The sequence below is a fragment of the Mustela lutreola genome, chromosome 4 (assembly GCF_030435805.1).
Source record: "Mustela lutreola isolate mMusLut2 chromosome 4, mMusLut2.pri, whole genome shotgun sequence".
NCBI classification, from domain to species: domain Eukaryota; kingdom Metazoa; phylum Chordata; class Mammalia; order Carnivora; family Mustelidae; genus Mustela; species Mustela lutreola.
Window position 1 is genome coordinate 179314728 of NC_081293.1, and position 12512 is coordinate 179327239.

At 44.3% G+C, this 12512-nt stretch overlaps 1 protein-coding gene across 1 annotated transcript; it reads left to right on the plus strand.

The window, feature by feature from the left end:
- The first annotated feature begins 3284 nt into the window (after positions 1–3284).
- HILPDA (hypoxia inducible lipid droplet associated) lies at positions 3285–5287 on the plus strand. Its single transcript, XM_059171782.1, is given in 3 exon segments — positions 3285–3515; positions 4397–4611; positions 4614–5287. Coding segments are annotated over 2 exon segments (189 nt in total). The 5' UTR covers positions 3285–3515; positions 4397–4460; the 3' UTR covers positions 4652–5287.
- The last annotated feature ends 7225 nt before the right edge of the window (positions 5288–12512 follow it).

Genomic DNA, 12512 nt, shown 5'->3' on the forward strand with positions numbered 1-12512 from the left:
TTGTTCATATATTTCTCCAGTCAACAAATATTTATTGAAAGCCTACTGTGTGGTTCTAAGTGCTAGGATGAAATGAAGACAAAATCAAACTAGACCCTCTTTTCACTGATGTTTTCAGGCTTTTGAGGAGGAAGCAGACATTAATATCATCCAGGGTAAAGTAACATAGTGAGAGAAACGTGTATCATGTATATCATGCCACTATAGCCTGTAGCAAGGGTCTGAAGGTCAGCAAAGGGTTCCCAGAGGAAACATGTTTTTGTTTTGTATTGTATTGTTATTGTTGTTTTTTAATATTCTATTTATTTCAGAGAGAGAGAGTATGTAAGTGAGAGAAAGAAAGAGAGAGAACACCCCTGAGCCACTCAGGTCGCCTGAAAAAACATGTTTGAATTGAGATATGAAAAATTAAGATAAAATAAATAAAAAATGAATTGAGATATGAAGGATGAGTAAAAGACTAGCTGAAGGAAAAAAGCACAGTTAACAAAGTAGGGAGGCACTAATTCCTGCTACACAGGGTTGCTAAGGGAATTCAGTTAAACAATATCATGGAAGATATCTAGCAAAATGCTTGGTGCATGTCAATTATCTGGTGAATGCTTACTTTGCCCCCAGTCTTCCCTCCACTCACAGTGAATGCTAAAATCCCAGATCCTCAAGCAGACCATTGTCACCCTAGCTATGCTCTTCCTTCGTATTTCTTTCCCACCCAGTTCTCTCTCTTTCTCTACTTCCACACCCGAAGCCCTGCAGTCCATTCACAGAGGTCTACCTTGGGAGCTAAATTTCTGAAGTCACACTGACAGATGTCAGTGGGAGATTTAGAAACCATCATTTATTCTGCCCTTAGTCTATGCTAAGTTCTTTGCATCCATTATTTAATCTTCATAATAGTCTTAGTAGTTTAGAACTATTATTACTCCCATTTTATAAAGGAAGAACTGAGGAAAGCAGAACCCAAGGACAAAGGCAAGCAAATCACAGAGCAGGACTCACCTTCAAATCTAATTTCTAACCACTACCCCTCAAGTGCCTTGCGTTGATAGTTATCTTTTGTAGGTCTTACTTATCCAACTAGATGACAACCTGATTTAGGATAAGGACTTGCAGAGGGTGGTGGTGGCGGGGAGAGAGAGGGGAGGGCCAGTTCAGTTGGCAGAGCCTGTGAATCTTTTCAGTCCTACACTGGTCAGGGATTACTTAAACAAACAAACAAACAAACAAAAACCTGCCTCTAAACGGTTTAGTAACTCAATAGCCATACCTTACGGAGCAGCTCCTATTTATTTACTTGTATTCATTTGTATATTACTTGTATATTACTTTCCACTTTACAGATTAAGAAACTAAAGTTCAAATAGATTAAGTAATTTGGCCAAGGTGGTGGAGATGGGACACGACTCTTGATTTAGATGTGCCCAGTACCTACTCAAAGATGATAAAGATAATCTTTGTACTTAATAGATGGGAAGCATAGGGCTATATTCACCCAAACCCTGGTTAACTTCAGCTGGCATGACATTTAGGCAATGACAGTGACTATGGGAGAGAGGGAATTGTTGGAGAGCCCATCTCTTCCTTCGGGCTGTGTGAATATAATTTAGAGCTCACAGTAAGCAGGGCCCAAAGGGTTACTGTGGAATTCCTGGGTTCACACGCCAATCATAGGCTACTATGAACGAAGCCCCTTTTGGGGAGTTTTGTAGTCGATGATAAAGATAATGTTAGCCCTTTGGAATGTTTTCTATGTGCCAGGCTCCATTCTTTGTGCTTTACAAGGATGAATTCATTTAATTTCCTGTTAAGGACTCTTACTATTCCATATAACATCTAAGGAATCCGAGGTACAGGAAGGTTAAAGGATCTGCCCAAAGCCCCCAAATAGCAAGTAGTGGTCCTTGGGACATCTGTCAGTGTGACTTCAGTGTCCTAGTGTCTCCTGACAACAGTGCAAGCGTCACTGAGTCCAGCACAAAAACAGACAAAACTCTAATGTAAGGAAAGACCAAAAATTCCTGCGGGCTAAGTAGACAAGTTAGTTTTTAAGTGCCTGCCTGCCCGCACGTCTCCATCCCCAATTTCTCCTTTCCTCACCCACTCCTCCAGGAAAAACAAGACCTCGAGCCTGAGAAAGTAGGGGAAAGGTCGCTGTTGTCATTTGGCTCCTCCCATCCTGCTTCTTCCGTCCTTTTTTTTTTTTTTTTCTTTTTTTTTTTTTTTTTCAAAATCGCGGAGCCCGTGCAAGTTCCCGGGTTCTTGCCCATCTAAACACGGCACTTGACCCCCACATATGGAACCGCCGATCCTACAGCTCCATGGACCTGCCCAGAGTCACGTGCCCTAGTGCTTTGGTCCAGTGCCCTCCTCCCCAGGAGGAAAACTATGAAACCGCTGACAGCCTTAGAGGTTCCTTCCCAGAGTCTCCCGAGGACTCAATTTCCTAAGATCCGCCATTGGGTGCTCTCACAGCAGAACCTCTACATTTCTCTAGATTCGCGGGGGGGGGTAGGTGGGGGGCCGTGGAGAGCTGCTAAGTAAGTCTTCCCAGCCCCCAGGTCAAGGTATGAAGCTCGATCGTCACGTCTTAGCTCTTTGGTTCTGCCTGAAATTATCTCTTAAAAACTACATCTAGTGGCCACGTTTTGGGTGAGAAAACAGGCCCAGTGAGTACAAAGTGACTTGCCTCGTGCAGTCAGGCACAGACGCCAGTGCCCGCTGAGTAGCTCACCTTACACAGGACAAACTTTCGTAGAAAGCAGCACATAATAGGATGTGAAACGGCCTCGCCCTTCCAGTGATATCAATGGCAAATTAAACCTCACTTGGAATGAGAGGGCGAGGCGCGTGCCCGGAATCTTGGTACTTCCAGAAAGAGAAAGCTCTACAGTCGCGGGAATTTAAATACTGGGGGTGGGGGCAATGGGTGGGGATCTGATGCCTTCTGGCAATCTGTGCTCCGTTGGACCGTCTGGTAAGGGAGCCCTTCTCTGCCTTCTTCCGACCGGAGAACCTCTGGATTTGGACACTTCAGATGTGTCTCCAACCCACTTGGAATGGGAGTAAATGTGCTGATTCCCTCCCGTTTCCCGCGGCAGAAAAAGGCGGTCTGCGTTAACACACACGCTAGTCCTATTGCAGACATCAGTGACTCAGAGCTCCAAGGCGGCTACTCTCCGAAACAAGTCAGACGGGCAGCGGTGCACTGGGGTCCAGACCTTGGACCGCCCCTGCGTGGGGGCGGAGCCGCGGACGTGCGTCAGGCCGGAGCGTGCGGCCCGAGTGCGCGTGCGCCGCTCCGCGACGGGGCCTGGGAGGGGTCGGGGCCGGGTTGGGGCTTTAAGAGGGCCGCGTGGGCTCCGTCGTTCTGCCGCTCTTTACCTCCCGCTGCGGTTTTGCCTTCAGAGAATCGTCTGGACTGTGATTTAGCGCTCTTCGTGAGCTGCCTTTTCTCCGGTCTTCTGCACGACGCGCTGTTAGAGCGAGCGGGCCGCTGCTGGCCATTGCTCCTGGAGGTGAGCGGCCTTGTGGGCTTCCCCGGCTTTCCGCCCCCTTTCCCCCAGGCTGCGTTGCCCCGCCGGCCGCCTGGGGGTTCCCGGGCTGGGTCCGCGCCTCCTGGGCTCCTGCGCTTCGCTCGGTCTCCGTCTGGGTCCAGAATCAGCCTCTCCTGCCCTGTTTCCAGGGATGGCCCTATGTTTCCTGTGGCTCTCCCCATGCTCTTTAGTGCTGGGTTAGGCGTCCCAGTCCTGCCCTCCCAAAGCACCCTTTGTATCACAGCACTTGGCGTGTTGTGTGTCTGACTGCCTAATTTCTTGCCCAGATGGTAAACCCCGTGAGGGCAAGGTTCATGTCTACCGGATCCCGGCCCTCATACCTTCCTCGGTGCCTTAACACGTTGTAGGTATTCAGGGTGTGTTTGTTAAATAACTGAACTTGATAGATTTTAATGTCTTAGAATTATTTTGGCTTTACCAAAAAGTTTATGATGGACTGGAACCTGACTGAGATGTGAGGAGAAGCCCCTAAGCAGGGTGCTTTCTCAGGGGCATGTCCTTACCTTCCCCCTCAAAAAGACTCCGTTCAGGAAGGTTTTTGGTCCCTGGACTGTGGCACAGGGATTGTGCGATGTACCTGGCAAAAGTAAAAGGTTTTATTTTAGAAGAGGTCAAAATGTTAAGGAGTTCTCTTGGATTAGTCCAGGAAGCAAGACTAGCTCTGCAGCCATGGAGTTTACAGTGTAAATATGCTTGGAGATTCTGTTGCAGAAGAACATCTACTGGTCTCTGTCTCCTGACTGGCTGAGCCTCACCCTTTGTTTCATGGGAAGATAGAAGTCAGGACTAGGAGCATGCATATCCCAAAAGGCTGTAGATTAATCTCACCTCTCTTCCCTTAGTATCCAGAGACCTTGGAGAAGTGAAGACTCTACTGCTCTACAGAGGAGAGGGGTCCTTTCAGCCATGAAGCCTGTTTTGAACTTCTATCTCTTAGGTGTGGTGCTGACCCTGCTCTCCATCTTCGTTAGACTGATGGAGTCCCTGGGGAGCTTACTGCAGAGCCCGTTGCCTGGGAGCTCCTGGACCGCCAGAGGTCAACCAGCCAGCACAGAGCCCCCAAGGGTGTTCCAGACCATCCATCCAGAGGGGTGTGATAAGCCCTCTCTCCACCAGCTGTAACCTTGGAACAGGCAGGTGTCCAGTTCCTAGGCAGGAAAGCTCAGAACCTCGGTGTTACCAGAACTGTTACCAGGCCCATGAAGGGCCTCCACCTGGATGCTTCTTGCCCTGGAAGAAGAGCCTGTCTAATATACAGGTGTTAGTGGGTTGCCTGTGACTGCGATGGAATGCTTTCACTGTTCTCCCCAGGGTCTGCTGTACGTGCTGGTGTCCTTAGCAACATGGCTCTGATGCCTCTTAGGGACTTGTGCTTCGTATTCAGCTGTTGGGAGATGGTGTTGTCTTCATCTCTGCTTCGTCAACATCGGCCAAGAGTTCCTTCGGGCTTGGGTGTCTTATGGTCAGTTTATGTGGTAGTCAGCTTCTCTTCATGAGAGCTGGTCTGTGTCTGGACGACAGTTGAAGTGGTATATGGGTTGGCTGTAGGGAGGGGGATGATGAAATAGTGTCCACCTCTCATTGTTTCACATGGTAGAGTCCTTTCTCCAACAGAGCATGTGTGCGTGCATATTGGTCTGAAGGGGGCAGTAGGATGACAAAGCCTGCGTTATGGCCACCATGTGGCTTAAATGAATTTTTCTAATGAAATAAAAATTGAATATATACTTCTAGTATGTGTCAGTGGCCTCTGCCTTTGAAATCAGTGGTAGGGAAGGATCTTAGTTCCTAGATTTGGGGTTTGACATCTTAAAAACTCAGGAGCAGAAAAGTACTTAAAAAACATTTTGTTTGGGGCGCCTGGGTGGCTCAGTGGGTTGGGCCTCTGCCTTCGGCTCAGGTCATGATCTCAGTGCCCTGGGATCGAGCCCCACGTTGGGCTCTCTGCTCAGCGGTGAGCCTACTTCCCCCTCTCTCTCTGCCTGCCTCTCTGCCTACTTGTGATCTCTCTCTCTGTCAAATAAATAAATAAATAAAATCTTTTAAAAAAAAAAAAAACATTTTGTTTAATGGGTGGCTGAGTGGGTTAAGCCTCTGCCTTCGACTCAGGTCATGATCTCGGAGTTCTGGGATCAAGTCCCACATCGGGCTCTGCTCTGCAGAGAGCCTGCTTCCTCCTCTCTCTCTGCCTGCCTCTCTGACTACTTGTGATCTCTCTGCCAAATAAATAAATAAAATTTAAAAAAAAAAACAACATTTTGTTTAAAACATAATGTAGGGGCGCCAGGGTGGCTCAGTTGTTTAAACATCTGAATCTTTTTTTTTTTTTTTTTTTTTTTATTTGAGAGAGGTCACAGGTAGAGAGGCAGGCAGAGGGAAAGGGGGAAGCAGGCTCCCCACTGAGCAGAGAACTCAATGCGGGCCTCGATCCCAGAACCCTGAGATCATGAAGTGAGCCAAAGGCAGAGGCTTAACCCACTGAGCCACCCAGGTGCCACTCTAAGCATCTGAATCTTGATCTCAAGGTTGTGAGTTGAAGGCTCTGATTAGCCTCCACACCATAGAATTTACTTAAAAAAAAAAAAAATATATATATATATATAGTAAATAAACCTGAATTTGGAGGCAAGGGCAGTTGGGTCTGCCCTGAATCCATCAGTTTAATGAGCCTGGGCCAAGAATATTCTAGTCTTCTCTTGACTCTCCATTTCTAAAGAAAAAAAAAATTATTTTCTTCTAGTATTCCCATCCCCCACCTCAGTCTCTGGGGGAAAGAGGACTATAAGCCCAATAGGCTTTTTTTCTTCTATCCTGTTAGCCACCAGAATGAGTGCTCAATTTTGATTGTTCTCCAGGTAGGCTGGTAAAATGTCCACACTTCACAGACAGTTATTTCTGCTCACTCCCAGAAATTCACAGCTTGGCTTTTACACAGAAATGGAGGGTTTGGGGTTTTTGTTTTTTTTCCTTGCCTGTGTCTACTCCTCTCCATGCCCTACTCCATGTTAAGTGCATTCACACTCTCTTGATGTGTGTCATTTTACGTATGGTGAATTTGATTTACCTCAAAAGGTAGAAATGTAGTATGGTGCCTCTACTAAGCCACTTTTGCTTCCTGACTTGTTCTTGAGCCTAAGTGCCATTACTTTAGAAGCTGGTGGTTTGGGCATCTCTTCTATTTATTGCACTATGGTGGTCAGTAGTGCTGTTTAGCAAGTGTTTCCAGCTCCCACTTTCTGGACACATGGTGCGATCTGGCCCCTGATCCTCTGGATGTCTGTGGTTTCTGTGGCTCATCTCAGTAGCATAGTACAGTAAAAGATTAGGTTGGCTTTTCATCTCTGATTTCAGGCACTTAAATGTGCCAGTAGCTATCCTAGAACATACTAGTTAAATTTGATACAATTTTTTTATTCTTACACCTCCAACTCATTCGGGGTATCTAAGCCGGAGAGCTGTACCTTAAGGCTCTTGCCCAAGCAGCTTAATTGAAATGATTCACAGAGTGCCAGGACTTCTGTGAGATTTTCGCTGTAAGAGAGTTGAACCTACTTGGAGATTTTAACAACAGACGTGATGGCCATACCCTTGTTCTCATCTTTCCTATGAAAAGGGTAACCTGCTGTCCCCATTCCCCTGGCAAAGGGATTTTCTGGGATGCAGTATTTTCAGTGCTAAGCCTGGTACAGGTCTGGGTTACCCCAACACAGTCCGTCAGTCATTCTACCTACAAAGCTGAGTTCAAAATGGCATCTGTCCTTGCAAACATTTCTCAGCTTTATCTGTTAACCAGTTAGGGATGAGAAGCAGTAGCTTCTGTGAGCCCTGTAAACCCACTGATTTTTCTTGGCAGCCCTTGTCCCTGCTTGCAAGCTGGCCATTTCAGTTCTTATCTGAACTAATCTTGTGCTTTGTCAGTAGTGACCAACAGTATACAATTCAGGCTGCTAAAATTCTGTTCTCTGACTTTTCTCAACTTCTTAGATAGATTAGATCAAGTATGTCTTCTCTGTTACTGCAGGCAACAGTTTTACCAAATACTTTGCGACTGTATAACACGAGTTGCCCTCTTCTTATCTTTAAAAAGATCATCCCTTTGCTGCAACACCCACCTCTATAGTCCTCTCTCCTTATCAGTCAAGGACACATGAGGTTAGGTTATGCTGCCGCAGCAACAATTCTGAATTCTCAGTAGCTTAAAAGCAGAAGAGTTGCCTAAGACTGTGCTCCCAGGAAGCAAAATTGGGGCCTAATCAAGGAATATTCCCTTCCCCAAGGGTAAGGGACCTTCTTCACATCTGCGCTGTGGCTTATCATGATTACTAAGCTGCTGTGTTTCCTGTTCCTCCCCTTCTCCCTTAGTGCATTCATCTTGTCCCTATTCTACCAATATTTATTAGATGTGTAGGGCTTGTCTTTTGAGTGTGTAGTTTTCCATCTCAAGCCTCCTCGGAAAGTGATGTAGAGCCTATAGTGCATCATTCAGAGATTCTTGAATTTGAACTTGATGTTGTAGCTGAAGGGAATTTTACTGGGCTGTCTTCTTTGGGGAGGTATGGTGAATGCAGAAGGGATAGTGAGCTGCAGGAGGGATAGTGAACTAAATGGTTATTGACTAGAAGGGTCATTAGTGGTCTCCAAATATTTCTGCCCTTGTCTTTCAAGCACATGATGGAAATGCACTTCCTGACATCTTTGTGGTTGGACAAGGCCATGAATTAGTTCTGACCAAAGAGTTGTGAGTGGGAGTAACTTGTGTCAATTCTAGATTGGAACACCTGAGTGTTATGCCCCAATAATGTGTCTGTGATTGAAGGAGCGAGACTGATATAAAGCGAAGGTCAAGCAAAGCTTTATTTCGCACCAAGCATCAAGAATCTAACCGAACGTCCAGGGACGCACCTCTTACAAGAGACGGTTGACCCTTCTCGGTTTCACACTCTAGTTTTTAAGGGCAAAGGCCATGCGGTCGGGCCTGGCCACGCACAGGTGACCAATGAGATTATAACACACACAGGAAACTCCACAGTGATGCTAGGTGACCAACTGAGTTACAATTTATCCTAGTAGTCATTTGACCTAGCCTATCACCTTGTTGGGATTGGCGCCCAAAAGGCTCCCAAAGGGTGGGGCCCATACTCCTTGGTAACCAGGGAGACAGTATGCATCCCCCCACTGATTGGATGTCTCCACCTGGTCTGACCCACCCTTGTATCTGGGCTTAGTTACCTGGAGCTGGTTTCAGGGACTTGTTTTTAAGTGAATCCCCTGGGGGAAGGGGAACAGGGACAGTTTAACTTTAATGAAAGCCTCTTGCTAAGTAGGTCCTTAACACTGAGGACTGGTTTAAAAACCTCCAAAACCTTTAACATTTTCCACTCTGCTCTACTAACTAGCAGTGCTCCCAATGTAGGTCCATTAATGTAGGTCCTAGAGTGAGGATGCAGTGGAGGGGAGCCCTGACTGATCCCTGATGAACATGGAGGGTAAATAAGAAAGAAACCGCTATTGTGTTAAGCACCTGCAACATAAGTTGGCTTATCCTGATGGATGCATTTGCCTTTAGCATCTACCAGCTACTGCACATTTCATTACTCCCTCCCTGAGATAACATATTTAAGACAGTAGTAGTGGTGGTGGGGGGGCAGACATGTAAACAAACCAATAACGTTCCATGGTTCCATGATAGAAATGTGTATAGGTTGTGGGTACATAAAGTTATCTGCTGGCTGGAGGCACACGTTAAACGGAAAGCTTTTTAGAGGATCTGAATTTTAAGAAATGAACAGGTAGCCACGTCCGGAAAGGGTTTACCTACTAGAGGGAATTGTGAGCCAAGACGTTGAAAGGAGCCTAAGTATTGCATATTTAGAAAGTACAAACCTTAAATTCTTATTAGCTTGAGGCCTTTGCTCTAGTGCCATCTAGTGGAGTTTTAAGGAAGAAGGAGACACTAACTACACGCTGTGTAATGCTTTACAGATTTGAAGGCCCTGCCTCTAAAGCTTATGATAGATATCACAATATTAAGGGTTGGAAGATATGATCTAGTCTAATACTATCCAATAAAACTATAATGCAAGCCACGTGTGTTATTTAAATTTTTTCTAGTGATCACATTAAAAAGAAACAGCAAAATATTTTAAACACCTTTAACCCAATATACTAAAAATATTATTTCTACATGTAATCAACCTAAGAAGTTATTTATGAGATAGATACCTTACATTTTGTGGTACTAAGTATGTATTCGTATTGGCATTTTACACTTAGAACATACTTCATTTGGATTAGCCACATTTCAGGTGCTCAGTAGTCCACATGTGGCTAGTGGCTACTGTATTGAACAGCATAGATCTTTTCATTTTACTACAGAGGAAACAGAAGGAAGCTAAGTAACTTAGACAATATCATTGAATTAATGGCTTCTTGGTTGCTGGTTTACAGCTCTTTCCACAATGTGATTTCTCTTTTTTTGAGGAACTCTTCAAAATGCAGATAGTAAAATACATTCAATAATGTGCTTTTTCAACGCTACATAATTCTTGTATGGACACATATGAGTTTTTTTTTCCTGAGAAAACCTATTGTAGCAAATCAAAATTGTGAAATGACTGTAACTTAAGCAATGTTTACATACTGCTTTGCCCATAGACCATCAATAGTGCCTCAGATTGGATTTGCTTTATGTGGCAAATACATATATTTAACTCATAATTCATCACTTGAACACTAACTTTTTTTTTAAAAAGAGCTAATATCATATGAAAGCTCTTTATTTTTTTTAAAGATTTTATTTATTTATTTGACAGATCACAAGTAGACAGAGGCAGGTAGAGGGAAAGGGTGGGGGTGTGTGCAGGCCCCCTGCTGAGTAGAGAGCCTGATGTGGGGCTCAATCCCAGGACCCTGAGATCATGACCTGAGCCAAAGGCAGAGGCTTAACCCACAGAGCCACCCAGGTGCCCCAAACACTAACTTTTTCTTATGTCTCCTTCTAGACTTTGTTCATACACATTGGACATTTCTATATTGTAATAGTATGAATGTAATTTGGACCCTTTTTTCCCTATTGCTTAACATTATGAAATGGAGAATTAACTAATTGATAAAAGCAGGTAGTTTTATGTAATCTGAGGAAATCTGAATTGAAGAATATTTTATTCATAAGACATATTAGAATAGTATACTAATACTTATGTAAGAAGAGACAGGAAAAGTTAAATGGTAAATGCTGGTATAAGTATGCTTAAACATTCTCTAAAAGGATAGAAAGAAAAATAATAGTGGCTTCATTTGGAGGGAAGTGTGGTGGGAACTGAGCCAATGATGGGGGTGGGAAGGAGCTCTTCACTGTCCCTTTTGAAACTTTATATTGTTTGTACCTTGTGAATGTGTTACTTGTTTGAAATTTTATTTTTTAAATGCCTGTAATCTTTTCCAGTTCTATTTATAATATCCTTCTGAAAAAAATTTTTTAATTAATTAATTTATTTGACAGACAGAGATCACAAGTAGGCAGAAAGAGAGAAAGGGAAGCTGAGCAGAGAGCCCAATGCGGGGCTCCATCCCAGGACCCTGGAATCATGACCCAAGCTGAAGGCAGAGGCTTCAACCCACTGAGCCACCCAGGCGCCCCTCCTTCTGAAATTTTAATTGGGACTTTATTGAGCCTACAGATCAATTTGTGGTGGAACTGACATCTTAATATTGAATCTTCCAGTCCATGAACATAGTATATCTTTCCTTTTGTTATTGTTGATTAAGAATTCTTTTTTTAATATTTTATTTGTCAGAGAGAGCATAAGCAGGGGGAGCGGCAGGCAGAAGGAGAAGCAGGCTTCACACTGAGCAAGAAGCCAGACATGGGACTCCATTCCAGTACCCTGGGATTATGGCTGAGCCAAAAGCAGATACTTAACCGACTGAGCCACCTGGGTGTCCCAATTAAGAATTTTTTATCTATGTTCATGTGTAATGCTGGTCTGTGGTCTGTTGATTTCTTTACTTGTATTGTCTTTATCTGATTTGGTAATGCTGGATTCATAAAATGAGTTGGGAAATTGGAAACTGTTTCCTATTTATTTCCTGAGTTTGTATAAGATTATTCCTTAAAAGTTTGATAAACTCCTCTAGTGAAGCCATATGAGCTTAGAGTTTTATTGGTGGCAAGATAGTTACAAATTCAGTTTCCTCTATGAATATATATTTGATTTTTCCTAAATCAGTTTTTGTCACTTTTTTTCTAAATCAGTTTCAGTAATATCTATGTGGTGACATTTACATAGAACACCTAAGTTGCCAAATTCATTGGCATTAAGTTAAAACTATTTCCTTAATATACTTTTTTTTAAAAGATTTTATTTATTTATTTGACAGAGAGCACAAGTAGGCAGAGTGGCAGGCAGAGGGAGAGGGAGAAGCAGGCTCCTCACTGAGCAGGGAGCTTGATGGGGGACTTGATCCTGGGACCAGGGATTATGACCTGAGCTGAAGGCAGACACTTAACCAACTGAGCTACCCAGGTACCCCTCCTTATTTTATTTTTTATTTATTTTTTTTAAGATTTTATTTATTTATTTGACAGAGAAAGATCACAAGTAGACAGAGAGAGAGAGAGGGAAGCAAGCTCCCCGCCGAGTGGAGAGCCCGATGCGGGACTCGATCCCAGGATCCCGAGATCATGACCTGAGCCGAAGGCAGTGGCCCAACCCACTGAGCCACCCAGGTGCCCCGCCCCTCCTTATTAAAAAAAAATATTTTTTATTTTATTATTTATTTGACACAGAGAGAGAGAGATCACAAGTAGGCAGAGAGGCAAAGAGAGGCAGACTCCCCCCATTAAGCAGAGAGCCTGATGTGGGACTCAATCCCAGGACCCTGAGATCATGACCTGAGCTGAAGGCAGAGGCTTAAACCACTGAGCCACCCAGGTGCCCCCCAGATGCCCCTCCTTAT